Genomic DNA, 19,286 nt, shown 5'->3' with positions numbered 1-19,286 from the left:
GTGTGGACAATTTCTTTCGCTTGCTGATGGCGGAGCTGGGCAGATGGGGTGGAGGTGCTTAGCTTTTTATAATGTTCCTTGCATTTGACGGGTCCCTTTGGTGGAAATAAGGTGCCATCATGGACAAGGGGAGCAGTTGTTGAGTTCCTCCCTGAATTGGGCCAGTCTAACGTGTTGTAGGTGTTGTACATAGGGATGACGGAGACAGCCATGATCAAGCTGCCCCTTTCAATTCCTTTATACATTATTGAAATGTGTTACATTGTAATATCCTTGGTGGCAGGCTGCTGTTTAAGTATTATTGTAATGTCCATTTAATACCTCATAGGCCTTTACGTTGTTGTTTGTGTTTGCCGATTACTGGTATGTGTTCGCCCTTTCTTGTGGTAATGGTGCTGACCATCTTCTATATGTAAGTCCATCGAGCCATATGTTGGGGGAGACGGTTTGTTTTGATTTTGTACCAGCACATTAGATCTTGCTACTATTTGCTCTCTGCTTTTATTATATACTGAGCAAGTTATTTTTGAGTCCAGTATTTGTCTGGTGCGTTTACCCTTGCTGCATAGTTGTTCACTGTTCATATCGGAGACTCGGCAAGTTTTGTTTTGAGGATATGGTGACAATTTGATCTGGGTTTCAGGTAACAAAACATTTAACAGGAATCTCTCGTCTGCCTCTGCATTTTTGGCCTCATCCACCATCGCCCAGTGGTGTCCGTTCACCAATCCTGCTAAACCACAACTGCTAAACCTGCAATCAGGGTGGCTGGGGGTGTGAGGTTTGAAACTATTGAAGCTGTTACCGGGTGAGAAGCCCAGTTGCGGCATACCCAGTTGAGACATACAGCAATCCACCCACTCACTCACATATCTGGACATTTTGGCATCTCCACTGAACCGCCTGCATGTTTTTGAACTGTGAGGGAAACCAGAGAACCTGGAAAAATCACTCAGACATGTGGAGAAACTGAATAGTCCACCTAAAAAGGCAACCTGTCAGAATCCCACTTCTAGCTATCTTCCAGAGTCGGGAGTGTAAATACTACACCGCCATGCCACCAAAATCTTATTTATGTGCAATTCTTTTAATGAATATAATCACATTAACATTCACACACTTTTGGGAAAAGGGAGGGATATGGAAAGAATGTACATCATTATAATATTGTTTTTACAAAAGGTGCAAGTTTTACAAATCGTATTGCAGCCTGAGTGTAAGCAGGCTATGTTCAATGATTTATAAATCATATTTGAATTAATATTTCAATTTATATGCCATTTTTGCTGATCTCTCTAGTACATCTTGAGTTCTGACTTTTAATATATCACCAGTAACAACACCAATCACGGTGCAGTGCCATGCCTTGGAGCTTGAAACGACAGAGTCTCTGTGTATTATTCCAAATCCTTCATGTTTTTCATGCATTTCTAAACACCTGATAGACCAACAACAAGGTTACCATGTTGGCTTTTGCTGGAAGCAAACAAACTTTAACAATCCTCCGTACCACAGTCGTGGCACTGTGGTGCCAATTAACTTGGTACCACAATTAGAATATATGTAAATGCACTGAATTAATTAATCCAGTGACACAATTATACTAATTAGGTGGTAATTCCTCCATATTTAAGGCAAAGAAAGAAACCAAAAATGAAATGTATAGGAATGATTATTTTTAATGGAAGCGGTGGGGTTTTTTTTACAACCGCATCTGACTAATTAGTACAGGTTTATTCTTCAAGGACACGGGCTAACCAATAAGGAACTTGTTGATGTTAATCAAAAGATATAAACTCTGATTTACATTTCTAATCAAGAGACATAATAATTATAGAGGACATGTTTCTCCAGTGGCCTGTAAAATACATTAATGAAGACAGAATCCGAACAGCAGACTCAAGAGGAACATTCAAAATATCTCACATTTAATTTCAAATGTTCAGGATCTGAAGGACCGACTGAGATAAAATAAGAAAATTCTGCTAAACGGTTGGGTGATGATTCATCAATTCAGTGTCTTCCCTAAAAGTTTCACATTATTAATTTGTTCATTTTAAACATTGTTTCATGAGTTTGATGCCAAGAAATTTAAGCACCAATATCTACCATTATGGAGCAAGTGAGTCTTCCACTGTATCATGTTCACATTTTTTGCAAAAGTCACGAGATTAATGATCATGTCCTGTTTTGCAGAACTGTCTTGTAGAAACGGGTAAATCTCCAACATTGCAGATGGTAAACAAAGTAAATCTGATTCTGAAATGTAAGATTTAGAAAAGAACATGGGCACCGGGGGGGTTAAAAGAAGCCTAACACAATATGCAGACAAAAAGCCTACAGGGAGAAAAAGATGTTTGCAAATGCTACAAAGCAAAGTTGAAATTAAATCTAGTTGAGATATTTGTCAAACTACATAGACTGAATATGTGTATGAAATTGATATCTATATTTATATTTAGATATATATATAAAGATATATATATTGAAATACACCCACCACCCCTGTAATTTGGTATCTTTGAAATTATAGTTTACATCAGCAGTAAGCGTCTCATGGACGTCTCGAAAACAACTTTGGTGCAATGTGACTTTCGCGTATCCTGGCACTGTAAGTCACTGTTTGGATGGTAATTAAGGTAATGATTAAAATAACCTAAAAAATATGCCTCAACACTTGTCAAGATAAGGCGAACTACAGGACTGACCCACAGTATTCCCAAATTAAAGCCTCAAGAAACTCAGCACATACGTAGGTGGAAGGCCAAGCTGTACTTAGAATGCACACATAGATCCATTTGTTGCCTGCTAAACAGCCAGCATCATGCACAAACACACACAGACTTACTGAAAAGAACCACAATAACCACTTTAACCCAAGCATACAGTGCTCTCTGCTTTAATCAAATCCCGGCGGCACCAATTTGCAGCTTCATCTGAGCCCGTCTACAAAGTGTGCTTTCAATCATTCTTGTGATCTGGGGGCAGGTAGTTTGTAAGCTGACGGGTAGAAAGGGTGTGTTGTATGTCATTTTCGTGAGGAGGATGGTCTGGCAAATAATGCTTTGCCGGAGACAATGTTATGAGACAGTGATAATGCATGGTCTCCTTTCATGAAAATGATCAAACGGGATTCAACCCTGCTGACGATACAACTGACTTGTTTTGTTTTTGAATCCCGAGCTGCAGCCAACAAGACAAGGTCTGACAACTTTCTGAAATCAGTTTGTTCCAATGACTTTATATAAAGCCCAGCAAGAGGACAAAGCAAGAAACTCTGACACTGGACAGTATCATTTCTGTGCGAGGGATCAACTTCGAGCGTCTGACTCACTGTACCCCAAAGGTCCAGGGTCTCTGATTGCAGCAAATTACAGATTAGAGGGCCCTTCATACCCCTGCACAAGTGTTCCTGATGTACCGGCTGGTGTCTGAGATGACAGGGTGTGAGATAAACCATGCACAGAATTAGAGTGTGTGCAATGGAGACTCACAAGGAAATTAGCATTTCTATATCCTCCTAGAAGAATGTTTTGTCAGAATTATAGGGACAGATAAACACATTGAGCCCCTGATGGGCATGGAGTTATAATCCTACAAGTCTTCATTGTTGTACTTAAAACATTTTAAAAGGCACGTGGAGCCTAAGCCTGTTTTACCTTGGCTGGTCCCTTGGAGCAGTAAATGGATGGCTCCTTTCAGAGCCTTGCGGTATATGACCTTGAGCTTTATTCATTTCCATATTTTTTAGGACAATACCTCAGGCTATTCACCTAAAAGATGAGGCAAGGGATCACTTGAGGCAAAATACTTAAAATTGCACACTTTCTGGCTAAGATACTTCAACAGTTCATTAACTATTTCAATTAAATATTGTGTTGAAGAATAATTAAATTAAAATTATCAAATTAACTAAATAGTTTAATATATAACCGACTCTTTTCAATTATTCAAAGGATAGTCATTAGTTAAGAGATTTACCGACTGAAGGTTCATGTGCAAGCACATTAGAAGTGTATTAAAATAAAGTAAAAATATGTGAAAAGATGTTATTTGCAATGTAGCAAATTGGGAAGGGGTGTCTTTTATCTGTATTATAATCATCTTTAGCAAATGTAATAGAAGTAGTCATTGCTGTTGTTTTTTTTTTTTATATCATAGGAAAATCTTTCAATAGTTAGATAACGCCTGGGAACTAATTGCAAAATATCAGTGATTAATTATAGTATAGGAAATTAAAATAAACCCATGTGCAAGTCTTAATGAGACATTAAATTGCTGTATCTCTGACACCGACTGGAGTCACTAGCCCACTTTTTGCTGGGTTTGTCTCCGACTCCCCTGTAAACCTAGCCATATACAGGCAGTATAGGGTAGAAATGAATTCATGTAGAATTTAATGGGATTAAATGTTGAAATCGTTCAATTTTATTTATGATGCAGGAACTAGCTGTAATTTCTGAACTTCGCATTTCACGCAGCCTCTAATTTTTAACATTTGAAGACCACAACTTGGAGCACTGCTTTCAGGTTTGCTCAGGTTGTGTTTCAATGTGCCACTATTGATATGTCTATTTGTTTTACACACTAGGTGTCTGCTGTTTCATATGATGTACCTGCAGTGGTGTTTTAAATCGCATCAATGGTGTTGAGAAAGAAAATCCTTCCCTTATAACTACCATGAGTGAGATTTCTGTACAACCATTTAGCAGCTCCAAAACTTGTGCTTCTACAAGTGACCCAATATCAAAGATTTGGGGATTTTTGGACATATTCCAACTGTCTGTCTGTCTCTTTTTTCTCCACAAAACCACCATTTAAATCTTTATTCATGGGGATTATAAATTCATCTGGAACATCTAAGGATACAAAATGGTATCAGGGCTTATTTTGAGGAAAGATGTGGAAACATATCGTGACTCACATCAACATTGGCAGCTCATAATGTATTTCACAACGTGCTCCACAACGTATATCTTTGCTGAGAAAAGTGCATGAGAATAAGGAGGGTGAATTTCAAGTGATCTTTTATTCTTGAACCAGATAAAAATTGATATTAGCAACCAGAGGGGAAGAGCTTTTCAAGACACGCATATATACATACTTGGTCCCTTGATATTCAGCAGGTAGTAAAGCCAACTCCGGGTCACATCCACTTTACTTGTGTGAGGAATCATAAATAAATAAGAGCTGGAAGAAAGAGTGCTGAATGCTGACAGTGATGCTGACAGCGATACATCGTGTAAGCTTTCACTCACAATTTGGCCATTCTTCTTACACGTCGTTAGGGGAAGGAAAACAGCATTTATACCTGCTTGAAATTCTAGCTGCATGCCAGTCAGCTACAATATCCCCAGCGTTGGCGAGTGCACAACAGCGCAAAGACCCAGCAATTAATCAAGATGATCACTGTCCAAGGATGACTCTTCTGCCTTGAGTCGGACATTGGACAGACAAGACATTATAGGCATAATGTTTTGGTCCTTTTATTCTGTTAAGTGGCGAAATCGTTTTTGAAAATAGAAAAATTATAAAAGGGAAGCTACGTTCTATAAGTAGGAGGGTGCCACAAACCTCTTCCAGTATCTGTAATTGTAGTTCAATAAGTCCCTCATACGGAAACAGACAGGTTAATGAGCTCCCAAATTATAGACATAAATTATCAACAGGCTGATAAGATATAAAATCAATTAACATCCCTAAAACAGGTTCCCCCGGGACTACTTAATGGTAATGTTTTTCAAACTGACCTCATATCGTTAATCTATATTTAACAGTGTGTGATATGGCACTACCTCTTGAGCTCCCGTTGGCCGCACAACAAATCCTCAAAATATTCTAAACCGTAAACAGATCAAGAACTATGGATATACAGCACATAAATGCTGTATTCCAATATAGGTATGGAAATGTGGGTATATTTACAAGTGTGTGTGTGTGTGTGTGTGTGTGTGTGTGTGTGTGTGAAGAAGCCTGAAGAATGAAGACGAAGTGTGATGGTGCCCATTTTTAAGAATAAGGGGGATGTGCAGAATTGCAGCAACTATAGAGGGATAAGATTGATAAGCCATACAAGGAAGTTATGGGAAAGAGTAGTGGAAACTAGACTGCGAGCAGAAGTCAGCGTTTGTGAACAGCAGTATGGGTTCATGCCTAGAAAGAGTACTACAGATGCAGTATTTGCTTTGAGAATGCCAATAGAGAAGTACAGAGACGGAAGCTGCATTGTGTTGTTGTAGACCTAGAAAAAGCATATTACAGGGTGCCAAGAGAGGAGCTCTGGTATTGTAGGATGAAATCTGAAGTAGCCAAGAAGTATGTTAGACTGGTGCAGGACATGTATGCTAGCTGTGAGACACTGGTACGGTGTGCTGTAGGGGTAACAGAGAAGTTCAAGGTGGAGATGGGACTCCATCAGGGATCAGCTCTGACCCCCTTCTTTTTTGCAGTGGTGATGGACAGGCTGAGAGATGAGGTTAGACAGGAATCTCCATGGACCATAATGTTTGCAGATGACATTGTGATCTGACATTGTAATTGTGATTTGTAGTGAGAGCAGAGAACAGGTTGAGGAAAACCTAGAGAGGTGGAGGTATGCTCTGGAAAGGAGAGGCATGATGGTCAAGACAGAGTTTATGTCAGTGAATGAGAGGAAGTCAAGTGGAACGGTGAGGCTACAGGGAGTGGAGATCAAGAAGTTGGAGGATTTCAGGTACTTGGGGTCAATAGTCCAGAGCAACGGAGAGTGCTAAAAAGAGGCGAAGAGACGGGTTCAAGCAGGTTAGAGCGGATGGAGAAAAGTGTCAGGGGTATCTGGTTATCAGCCAGAATGAAAGGAAAGGTGTACACGACAGTGGTGAGACTGCTGTATGGCCTAAGTTACAATGACGAAAAGACAGGAGGCAGAGCTTGAGGTCGCAGAGATGAAGATGCTATGGTTCTCTTTGGGAGAGACCAGGATGGATAGGATCAGGAATGAGTCTATCAGAGGAACAGCACATGTTAGGTGTTTTGGAGAGGTCAGAGAAGCCAGACTGAGATGGTTCGGTCATGTACAGAGGAGGGATAGTGAATATATTGGTAGACGGATGCTGGAATTAGAGCTGCAAGGCAGGAGGTCTCAAGGAAGACCAAAGAGAAGATTTATGGACGTAGTGAGAGAGGATATGAAGGTAGTTGGTGTAAGAGAGGACGATATAGAGAATAGGGTTAGATGGCGAAGGTTGATTCATTGTGGGGACCCCTGAAGGGAAAAGCCAAAAGGAGAAGAAGAAGATATCTATCTATCTATCTCTCTCTCTCTCTCTCTCTCTATATATATATATATATATCTTACTGTATACACCTGAGAGTTGAAGGCGTATTCCTCTTTCTTGTGCAGGAATTGCTGCTTGTGTGTACTCTGTGTACTCTGCCCACCAACAAACCATCAAAGAGGGACCTTCTCATCCATCCCTACAATTTATTGAGTCCACCCCTCCCCATTTGGTAACATCTATCGGGCCTGTGCTGCTTACCTCAGCACATCACAGTCTAACACCTTGCTGGCGTGTACCTACCCCTGCCTTGCCAGCTATACTGACACTCACTAATGCTGTAATTAGGTTTGCATGGTGCAGTGCAGGCTCATATCATTAGCTTTCAGGGACGAATGACAATCCACACTGGCTGCATCGACCTTGACTGCAGCGTGTAATTCTGGTTCCAAGATGTTTAAACATTTACATTTTTTCACACGATCATATTGTCACAGAATTGAGTGACCGCCTGTTCTAGAGAGGGAGAGATATCCCAGAAGGAAAGCCAAAAAAAAATACACATGGGATTATAGTGCACTTCAATATAATTTTAAACATAACATGTCTATAATATTGGCTTTCCAATAGGGGCTTGGTTTCATCTGGCTTATAATGCAAAAGGTCATCAGTGATCGTGAGTGGCATAATGGGGTCTTACAGATAACGTAACACATTCTGCAATTCTGTTTTATCACTCATTACACAGCCACTGGAATCATGACAAAGACACAGACACACACTTATGGAAGAGTAGCTGGATCTAAAAAAAGCCCATCCCGGATGCAAGCCTGTGTTACAGTGTTCAGAAACCATGACCAAAAGTAATCAAAGCTTCAATTTCTGTTGTAACGAGAAATTATTGATGACCTGCTATTGATGGCTATGGCATTGTTCAAGTCCAGACAAGGGAAAATTGTAAAATACCTTTTTTTGGCTCCTGCTTGAAGAAGGGATGTACAATACTTGTATTTCAGATTTCACGCCAGGTGAGTCACAGCTGCTCAGAAACAGGGCAGTGTGAGAATTTTCCAGTGAGGCAATGTTAAATGTTAAGTCTGATAAGACACTCTTTTCTCATTCATGTTTAAAAAGAAAAAGAAAAAGAAAAACCCCTGGAAATATAATTTATGATTTTTTAATAGAGTATACATTGCCCTGGTTAAACACAATGTCAGTGCCAGAATACTTAAAAGGAGGTTTTGAACAGCTACTATAATTTCCTATTTTACCTCAGCATTAATTGAATGTGAGTGGGGGCTGTGGTGGTGGGGGGTGGGGTTCAGAGTGGAATAGTGGGTGGGAAGATGGGGCAAATACAGACAGTGGAGAGGTTCACTAATCCCACTTCCTTTTAAACTATAAAAGGATTGAGCTCAACCCATAGGTTCCCTGTACCTAAAAATTTCATGTGCAGTTAAAGCCCCGTACTCCCGGGGCAGGTGTTTTATAAAAATCCAATGGATTAGGAGGAACTGAGCATCAGCCAGAGAATAGATTACATCACCGATCACTGAAGTAAATAAGATGAGGCGATAGAAGACGCTGGTTTCCTGTCTGAAAGCGATTTGCCCTCTACTGCAGGCGATGCTGCAACACATGGATTTTTGTCATGAACGTTCAAGCTCTGTCCGTGGTGCTGAAACCAGAACATCCACACGGGCCGACGGGGAAGCCACTGCAATGCTAAGCAGCTGCTTCATAGCCCTAACATTACCGCATTCTCCTATAGGAGGACTACATAGCGATGGTTTTCTCGGTTAAAGGGACAGTTCACAAAATAGAAGAACACATTTCATCTTCCCTGTCATTTTGTTTATCGATCCAGCTGAGGTGATGTTGATGCAGAACTTGAAAAAAAGGAAATATTATTTGTATCATTGGATGAACTTTAATGCTGTTTTAATTGACTTTAAGGGGGTGGGGGGTGTCATCTATCCGTTGCTTTGGCTACTGCTTGAGTTCATTAACACTAATAAGCGAATTTATTTCAAATGGCTTTCAGTGCGGAACTGTTTGTTTTACAGCCACAGTTTGTTCTGTTCCCCCGTCGCCAGGCTGGGAGCTTCGTGCTGGCGACCAGATTAATTCAGGTAATTCCTATATCCCCGGGAGAGTTTCTCCAGGACAAATGGGGTGGGGGGGGGGGGGGGGTCTTTCGAGATAACTGAGCCCGAAGGGCACGCTGAGGAAGGTGGGGTTGAAGTCACCACAGAAGTGCAAAACACGGCGGGAGTTGCGGGGTTTGCGGTGCACGCAAAGCACACAGGGTTCGAGTCACCTGAAACAACCCGCGATCGGTGCAGAATCACACCGATCGCGGGAGGGCGGGAACAGGGCATGTAACCCCCTCCCCATTGCTCTAAATGCTCCAAAACATGCAGCTTCAGTCCATGTGATGAACATAAATATAAACGTCGGAAGTGCACGTGGATGCGCGCACACGCATGAACCCAGGTGCGGACGTTTACCATCCGGATCCACCTCTCCGCCACCTTCCACATCCCCCGATCGCCGTGGTTCATTCCAGCGCCGGTGCCGCCACCGAGCGCGATCATCCACGCCGGAGCCCGGAGGTCCGGAGCGGCCGGGCGGATTCGGACAGAGCCGTCGACGCCGAGGGGAGCTTCTTGCTCAGGACAGGTTTTCGTACACTAGACGTGGGGGAGGGGGGGTAGTGTGGCTCCCGGTTCGAAGATTCAACGGTGAGTTTCTGTTCCGCGGTGAGAAAATAACGCAATTTTGAATTTAAAAAAAAAACTCCAAAGTCGGGTTGTGTTTTCGAGGTGATGTGTAACAAGTGTCTCCCCATGATAAACTCTCAGGGGAAATCCTAGATTTCAAGTTAATGATAATATTATTTGAATATGCAAATCGGGACTTCCTGCAACAATATATATATATATATACATACATACACACACATACATACATATATACATATACATATACATATATAGACAGATAGATGTAGGATTAGGATATATATAGGAAACAGGATATTTAAGTAGGATTGAATGCATGCTTTTAAATGTAAAACACCAGGCTGGAGCTGCTCAATGCAATGCTGGGTGACATCCCTTGTTATTGGTCTGCTTTACAGAATCATTAGTATCACCCTAGTCAGAGGGCATCAAGCCCACTAAGTCAGGTACTGTGACATCAGGGAAATGATCTTGTCATAAAACAGAATTTGCCATACAGAGCTAATCATGCTCGGCCTGCCTGTCTTATGTGTGGTAATTTTCTTTGCACAGTAACCCTGAAAATGAATTGAGACATCCGTGCAGAAATCAAGCCCTGGGGTCATTCAGCGATGAAAGGAAGATATGTAAACAAAACAGACTTTGAACTGAGCTTGTTTTTTTTTTTCATTCGGAATATAACACGTTTGTTTAGAGATATAATTTTCACTGCATTTTAATATAAATGCATTTAACTTTTTTGAAATACTGGAAGTGATTTCTGCATAATATGGTGTGGTTAAGGTACATTCTAGAATATATGTTGCATGGGAGAATTTCAATTCTTCAGCATGTCAGGGAAACAACATATGTTTCTTCTACCACATTTAAATCTAGTACACTCAAATTAAGCATTAGTATATTATCATTAGTAATTTAGGTTTGAAAACAACAGCTGACCTGAGCTGACACTGTACCCACAAGGGTGTCTGATCGCCTTCAACAAGGTTGTTATTATCATGTGACGTCAGTGGTGGGAGTTGCAGCCCCCCATCCCTCAGTATCTCCCTCCCAGATCCTCTCCATATGTACCACACATTTGCATGTTTTTTTCATCCTTGATTGTCATTCAGTCACAGAGTAAGCACCAACTCTACGCCATAGCATCCACATCATTGCCAATGACAAAGAGAATTGAAATTAGATCATTGGTCTGCTAAACGCCGCATATTTGATTGCCTGTTCCCGTCATGAGTGCTGTCCAATTTCATGGCTATTGGATCTTTAATAGAAGCAGGGAGAAGAGGGGACAAAGGACTTGCCAGTGTGCTCATGTAAACCTTGTGGCTTGAGAGTAAGATTTGTGTTGCCAAAAAGACTGTCACATGTCTGTGGAAGCACAGCTTGACAGTAATACAGTCCACATTGTTGCTGCCCGGTGAGCCTTATTGATGAGACTGGGTGACAGATAGCTGGTCAGATCAATGAGGACAGGTCAAATGAAGATGAATTTTCAAAGTAACCTTTTGGTGTCTCATTTTTAAATGTGTCTGTTTCCTGCTAGATCAACCATTGTAAATTCAAGCCAGGTGTGACTGATTTATTTGTCAAATTGATGCTTCAGCCTTTCATCATAAATTATAATTTTAGGGCCTCAGAATAAATTCTTACTTTTCTGACTTAAACAATAAGAACATGGTCCTCTGTCCTATGTGACCACAGTTCTGAGAGACCACTTACCTCCACTTTTACTTACCACTATTATCTGTGCAATATTTATATTTTTACATCCTCCAGGACACCTTACCATTCTCTGCAGAGGGCATTTCTTTTGTTTCTTTTATATCTTTTTTATATTTTGTTTTTTTCTGTTGTTTATATCATTTATAGTCTTGTTCATTTGTGCCTATATCCTAACTTGTTTTTTTTCTACTATTTGCACTATTTGTAATGCTGCTGTGACAATTGAATTTCCCAATAGTGGGATCAATAAAGTCTATCTTATTTTATATTGTGCCTAATTTTACTATTCAAGGCTACTCACAAGCTTCTTTTCTGATGATGTTAGATAGAACAAATCAAAGTAGTAAGCTCTAGTAAGAGAGGATTAATAGAGTCAGGGGGATAACGCCAGAATACAGTGTAGAGAAAGAGGTAATTTTAACCGCATTTAAAAAAAAAATCTATTTGATTTGTTTGAATATCACATGTGATTGTTAAAGATTTATGAATGATTTTCAAAACAGACAATTGCCTAAAGCATTGCTGTAGACACTCAGATTTATCTTAATCATCATGGAAAAGTCTTCATTAACAATCTCAATAAACATATTTGTAGTTGATGAGACACTGCTAATATCACGTACACCACCTCTATCAGGACATCCCTTCATTAGGTTTCTTATGTTGTATCAGAAAATGCAGTTATCTACAACTATTTCAATCATATGCATTTTTAAATCCGTAGCACTTAGTCATTTTCTGTTCACCGAAAATCCATGTTTCCTAATGGGGGTCCTACAGTAATGAAGAGTCATTATGAAATCAGACATTTAACAACATAGACCTGATTCTGAGGCAATTCTAAGTACAGCAATATGATAATGATGATGAAAATTAATATTTATGGTCTCCAGACCCAGAGATGTCCCAGAGTACTTTTGAGGCTTTTTAACAGCACATGAAATTGCACTTGAAAGTTGTAGGCAGGTTGCTCAACAGCCCGAATGCAAAACTGAAGTGCTTTTTACTTTTGTGCGCAAATCACCATACTGCTCCCTCTTGTGACCAATGCCAAGATTTTAGACATCTGTGCAAAAACCAGGGGGTAAGAGTCTGTTTCCTTTCAGATTATCCTTCATTCACGTGATTGAATTGGTATGCTGTAGGGTTGATGATAAGAAGTCAGAGTTGCAAGTCAAAGTAAAATGGACTTTTTTCCTTTTTCTCACTGCAGAATGAGGCTACTTTCTCTCTCCCTGGGAAACAGTCTTACAAGCGTCTTTGAGCCTGGCTGTGAGGAAGCTTGTAGCTACCATGACATATTCCAATGGCAGCGTGGTGCCAGCCAACCTCAGTGGGCCCCTGGACAGCTTTGACTCAGGAGGAAACATCTACAAGCCTTTCTCTCTATTCAGTGTGCTCACTCTGACTTTACTGGCCATGCTGGCAGTGGCCACCTTTGTGTGGAACTTGTTGGTGCTCGTGACCATCCTGAGGGTGAGGACATTTCACCGCGTACCCCATAATCTGGTCGCTTCCATGGCTATATCCGACGTGATGGTGGCAGCTCTTGTCATGCCGCTCAGCCTGGTCCATGAGCTGAACGGCAGGCTGTGGAAACTGGGTCGTGTGTTGTGCCAGGTGTGGATCTCCTTTGATGTGCTTTGCTGCACGGCCAGCATCTGGAACGTGACAGCCATTGCACTGGACCGCTACTGGTCTATCACCAGGCACCTGGAGTACACGCTCAAAACACGTAAGAAGATCTCTAATGTGATGATCGCCTTGACGTGGCTGCTCTCCTCCATCATCTCGCTGTCGCCCCTCTTTGGCTGGGGAGAGACCTACTCAGAGGGGATGAAGTGCCAGGTGAGCCAGGAGCCCTCTTACACCATCTTCTCAACTTTTGGAGCATTCTACCTGCCTCTCTGCGTGGTGCTGTTTGTATATTGGAAGATCTACAAGGCAGCCAAGTTTCGGATCGGCTCCCGCAAGACCAACACAATTACCCCCATGGCAGAGGTGATTATTGATATTTTTCGTTTCAAATGCAGTCTTTCAACCCAATATCCCATCCCGAGTATCATTATGTTCTCTAACCTTTTTGTCATGGTGACTATTTCTCCCCCCTTGACTGGCTGATATCCCTGGCACAGAAATATCAGATGCTATGCAATTTTTAGACCGATGAGATGTTTCACAATAATCAGGTAACCGAGCATCTGTTGTGTGAGCATAGGAACAAGAGATGCAGGCATCCTGCTCATCACCAACTTGTTAATGTGCGTAGGTAGAAGGCTATAAATACCACTTTCTCTATCTTTAATGAGCCAGTGCATGCGTCTCTCTGTCTCTCTCTCTCTCTCTCTCTCTCTCTCTCTCTCTCTCTCTCTCTCTCTCTCTCTCTCTCTCTCTCTCTCTCTCTCTCTCTCTCTCTCTCTCTCTCTCTCTCTCTCTCTCTCTCTCTCTCTCTCTCTCTCTCTCTCTCTCTCTCTCTCTCTCTCTCTCTCTCTCTCTCTCTCTCTCTCTCTCTCTCTCTCATCAGACACCAAGATTTACATCTATATCTTCCCGCAGTAACAAATAGTAAATCATGAAAAGTGAGTCCACATCCACTTTTCACCTGTTTATGGGAAATGCAAATACTGAATAGGTGTCTGAAATCACCTAGGGGTTTAAGACGGTTTAATAGATGATAAACCCTTTGAGAACCCATTGAGAACTGGCAAAAAAAAATTTAAAGTACCACATGTGAGCTTCTTCCTTCTCTGAAAGCATCAGGTTACCTAAAGGTAAGTTTTAATAAAAAAAATAAATAAAAAAAATAGTTCTTGCGAAAATGTCAATTAAATTCTATCTTTTGTACATGGTCGTATGTATTTCTACTTGTTTAATTTTAAAGTTCTTTTACTCATGTCTTGTTGCCCAAACGCAGTTTACTTTAATTTTATTCATTTATCAGCACTCACCAATGAGAGGAAAGAGAAAACCCTACAAAATGCTCGTGCAGTTTCATGACATGAGCAATGGCAAAGTCTCAGATAATCTGTCCACAACAATCCATTCATGGCCACTCACAAAGATATACCCAAAGATAATACAAATTCACAATGCAGATAAAACTATGATGATGCACATTTCCTTTGCCTTGTTGCACAAAAAACTGGTATCCAATTAAGGGAAATGGTTGAAAAAGGTTACTGGAAAACAAACATATTTTACAGAACTGCGGAACGTGTACTTTCCCCCTTGAGGGTATCTCTGACCTCCAACACATGAAGAATCACAACATTTATCTTTTTTCAAATTACTCAAGCAGACAAGTTTAAATGTTTAAATACTTTTGAATGTATTCTTACAAACAAAGATATACAGTTCCAAGGATATTGCCTTATTCTTTTACTAGCACTTGAATGATAGCCACTCTCATTTGTGAAGACATACTCCTTAGACAAAAAGCTAAAAAAAAAAAACATTTCAAGAGAAATATCTACCTCACATATTCATGTTTAATGAAAGAAAACGTTAACCACTGCTTGTGAATTTATAAACTCCGATCCGTGTCTCAATTGAAGCAGACCTGTAGAAGGAGCTTAGACCCTGGGCAAAATCTGCAATCCGATTGGCCGCTCCATTTGAGTGCCGTGCAACACAGACCTCTGCTAGTTCCCTACATATCGCCAGTTATGTGGCAGTTTCAGCGACCTACTTTCAGATGGCGCCCTTATTGCCCTCTTCCAAGTAAACATGCATCATCTAAAAACCCTAGTTATTTGAAAAATTTCATGTAGAAATTCATATTTATTAGAGACACCAAAGACTTGAGTTTTACATACATCTGCCAGATTCATTCACTTAATGCCTGAGGTACAATGTTGGGCTAGGCATTGTGGGGAACATGTATAAATATATCCAAATATCTGCTGTGGTGTTTTTTTTTTAAAGGAAACGTATATCAATTGAAAAATAGAAATCATTCTCTATATTCCATTTTAGTATTGTTTCAGTAATTGTGAATTGTAAATTGTGTCTATTTCTTGGTGATCTCTCCAAATATGACCTCTGAATTTGGCCTAGTTTTGTTAAAACGTTCAAATGAAAATAAATCATGGTCTAATAAATTTGTTGTAGATGGTCTTCTCGCTTTTATGTCATTTTGAACACCTCAGAATAAAATGCTGCCTTAAATGCTGTCATAGAGAAAATAATACGTGTTATTTCCCAGCTTTGTGCTTTTAACTTCTGGCCCTCTATGTATGGATTAGTTTTACTCATCCTAACAGTCACTGGATTGTTTGATTTGCTTCCCCATGCGGGTTTCTGTCTTAATTACATTAGAGGTTTTAGAGAGGGATTGCTTGTGTTTATAAAAGCTGTTAAGGATTTTACCTTGTAAAAAAAATAATGAGTCTTGAGCTGTGTTTTGGCTGGTACCATAGAGGGGAGAGGCAATTCAGATTATTGTTATTGTCCATGTTTTTTCAGCTTATCTTTGCTAAATTGAAAACTCGTTCACATCAAATCAGAGCATGTTGCTGTTTACTTTCTATGTTTACATCTTAAATTAGATTTTAGTTTGCCCAATCATCTGCTGTCACACTTTTGCCGTCAACATCCTATATGACATCTTCAGTAAGCAGAGACGTCATTTTCATCTTTTTTCGTCACCAAAACTTGGAGCATATTTCCTTGTAACTGACTAGCAAATCAATCTATCGTTTTTACTGTATTCTCGAACTGATAATGTTTTTGCAGGTCAAAGAGGAAAACCAGCAGCCCCAGATGGTATTTACTGTGCGTCATGCTACCGTGACCTTCCAGACAGATGGAGACACATGGCGTGAACAAAAGGAGAAAAAAGCTGCACTTATGGTTGGCATTTTGATTGGCGTGTTTGTCCTTTGTTGGATCCCATTCTTCATCACCGAGCTTATCGTGCCGCTGTGCTCCTGTGACATCCCACCCATCTGGAAAAGCATCTTTCTTTGGCTGGGCTACTCCAATTCCTTCTTTAACCCACTCATCTACACAGCCTTTAATAAGAACTACAACAATGCCCTGAGGAATCTCTTTTCCCGACAGCGCTGAGCCACTTAAAATGCTCTGCAGACGCAGGGCACCAACATGCACTCCACATTGAAACTCCTCCAGGCAGAAAAAGGACAGACTTGTCTATATCCATCAGTCAATCAGCCCTAGCTGGGTGACAACAAGAACACAGGTCTGAATATCTGTTGTTTGCGATCATTTTTTGGTCATTTTTATTGGTTTTGTTTTACTACCTTTGCTGGACCAACCTCGCACCTGGGCTGAGAAAAACTGGTAAACTGCAGCATATAGGAATGATGTCCAGATGTTGCTTTTTCTCTTCCACTCTTCTATTTTAGCCAAATTAAGGGGGAAACATACACTGAGCAAACTGAATAAACATTAACCCTCGAAAGTAGTTTTGATCATCATATGCGAGGTTGTTTGAAAATCACAGAAAATCATATTCTTTATTCAAATTTTCACACGACAAAAAAAAACTATTTGATTAGTGTTCTGAGAACAGCTGGCTTGAAGCTGAACACTAACTCACTGCCACTGAATAAAATGTGTTATTATTACATCTAATGGGGAAAAAAAAAGGTTTTTATTAATGATTCTCCGAACAGATTTCTTTGTCTGAGAGGGGAAAAAAGCATTTTAGATTTTGAGCAATGTGTTTCTTTCATTGTGTAAGAGGTTACAAGTACTTCAACAAGTGAGGCAATGCATAGTTACAAGCATGACCTAATGGAATTAGGGAATTATAAAAACCACAGGACTGCTTTGACAAATTATATGATTTGTTCCAGCAATGGTTTGTATCAGTGTCTGTCCTATTGTCGTGAAAACTGCCACCTTCTACTAAAAGGGTTAGAATATGAAAGCATTTATTTTCTTTTTTTGCTGTGTGATGCACAATATTGTGAGCAATAAATCTTAAGAGAAGACAAGGAAATGTATGTTATATGAGCAACAGCCAAACTATTTAATTAAGAGTGATAAAACTTGTGATTTTTCTAACAATTATTTTTAATAGCTAAAATTCAATTACTTTAACAATATTTTTTCAAAAAAACTACATTTATAATACTAAGAAGTTTTCACTGTTGAGTGAAAACAATCTCCAGTTTAGGATGTTCAGGACTGGGATCTTCAGACTGTCTGAATCATTATGTTCTATATGTAAATAATAGTTAACAACAGTGTGCTCATTAAAATGAGTTAGCAAAGTGCTAACATGTTGCAAAACAGCAGGCACTTTCCTTGGTTTATTGAAGGACAGAGCTCGATATATGTTACAGATGTTTTCCAATTGACTTTTTTCTCTTAGAGGTCAAAGTATTTCTGAAAAATGTCAATGTTCCTCCAATCACCAGCAGATTTAGGGAGTCTGTAGTTTTTTGGGGACACCTGTGGCCAGCATTTTCAATATTTCACAAACAATAATGCATTCAATTTGCTTTCCACTAGGTATGTAGACAGTAAAATTGTGTACTGAAAATTCTAAATATTAAATACACACGAGAACCATGGTTGGACAATATTCAGAAATTACTAACGTGGCTGGTGACCAAGCTAATGAAATGTGCCATTGTAGAATTTCTTGTTTCAACTTTATATTCAAAGCTAGTGGCTAGTACCCCCTGCACATCATCAGAATACTTTACGGTCTTTCATACTTTATCTAAATACATGGGCATCTTCAGAGGGCCTTTCTTTGTAATTCTCTCAGTGTTTAATGTGTGCACATGTCCTTTCACAAAACCTTTTGATGACAGTAGTGTTAACAAATGTGCACTTTATTAAGGATTACATATGCTGAAAGCTATAAACCAGAAAGCTTATGAAAGCAATTTTTTTCACTCGAGGGACAAGGCATAGTGCTTGATGCTTGCACAGAAAACACAAACGGATACCTGTAGAAGAGTTTCATGAGTTTTTAATAATAATTCATTTTTCAATAACCAATCTGTGTCATAATCAATAATTCAATAATTTTCAATCATCCTTATTCAACCAATGTTATTAACAAACCCCTGCTTTTACTCTTGCTTTCTTTAGAGCCGGTGCTTGCATGTACATTTGAGGGTGAGGAGCCCCACACTATTCAAAGGAGCACATCCGTCTGTTCTTCCAGTGGCGACAACATGCATGAAAAGCAGCTTATGCAGCTGAGTTATGCAGAAAGAGATGCAAACCAAAGCCCTGTGGAACAAGTATATGTGCTGTCATCTATATATGAAGAGCCAATCAGTTCACATGTTCTCCTCTCCATCTTTATTTTCATGTAATTTTTCATAAATAGAATTAAATGTATAATAGTAGAAGAGAACAGCACTAATATGTAAACCATAGCCTCTGGTAAACCAGATGTTACATAACAGGAAGAGGTAGTGGAGTGGAGTCTTGTGGTGTGCGGACTAACTGGAATATCTCACCTGTATTATCTTAACAACAATGTTGCCACAGACATCTTTCAGAGGGTACGTCGACTATGTGACTGTACCACTGTTCCACTTGTTATCTGGGGATAGATGTGTTTTATTGTAACAGA

General features: G+C 40.0%; 1 protein-coding gene across 1 annotated transcript; it reads left to right on the top strand.

The window, feature by feature from the left end:
• The first annotated feature begins 9,863 nt into the window (after positions 1–9,863).
• On the top strand, positions 9,864–16,941 carry htr5ab (5-hydroxytryptamine (serotonin) receptor 5A, genome duplicate b). Its single transcript, XM_086150345.1, has 3 exons — positions 9,864–10,000; positions 12,936–13,729; positions 16,454–16,941. The coding sequence occupies exons 2-3, from the start codon at positions 13,016–13,018 to the stop codon at positions 16,787–16,789; spliced, it is 1,050 nt and encodes a 349-aa protein (XP_086006471.1). The 5' UTR covers positions 9,864–10,000; positions 12,936–13,015; the 3' UTR covers positions 16,790–16,941.
• The last annotated feature ends 2,345 nt before the right edge of the window (positions 16,942–19,286 follow it).

Source organism: Fistularia commersonii, chromosome 8, assembly GCF_037954325.1.
Source record: "Fistularia commersonii isolate RoL2024-O1a breed Wild chromosome 8, RoL_Fcom_v1.0, whole genome shotgun sequence".
NCBI lineage: Eukaryota > Metazoa > Chordata > Actinopteri > Syngnathiformes > Fistulariidae > Fistularia > Fistularia commersonii.
This window is presented reverse-complemented; position numbering and strand designations above follow the sequence as displayed.

Excerpts from the sequence above, each read along its gene's own strand:
- htr5ab (XM_086150345.1), top strand. The coding sequence starts at position 13,016 with ATGACATATTCCAATGGCAGCGTGGTGCCAGCCAACCTCAGTGGGCCC. Across the intron at positions 13,730-16,453 it reads CCCCCATGGCAGAGGTGATT|CAGGTCAAAGAGGAAAACCA; the intron begins ATTGATATTTTT and ends ATAATGTTTTTG.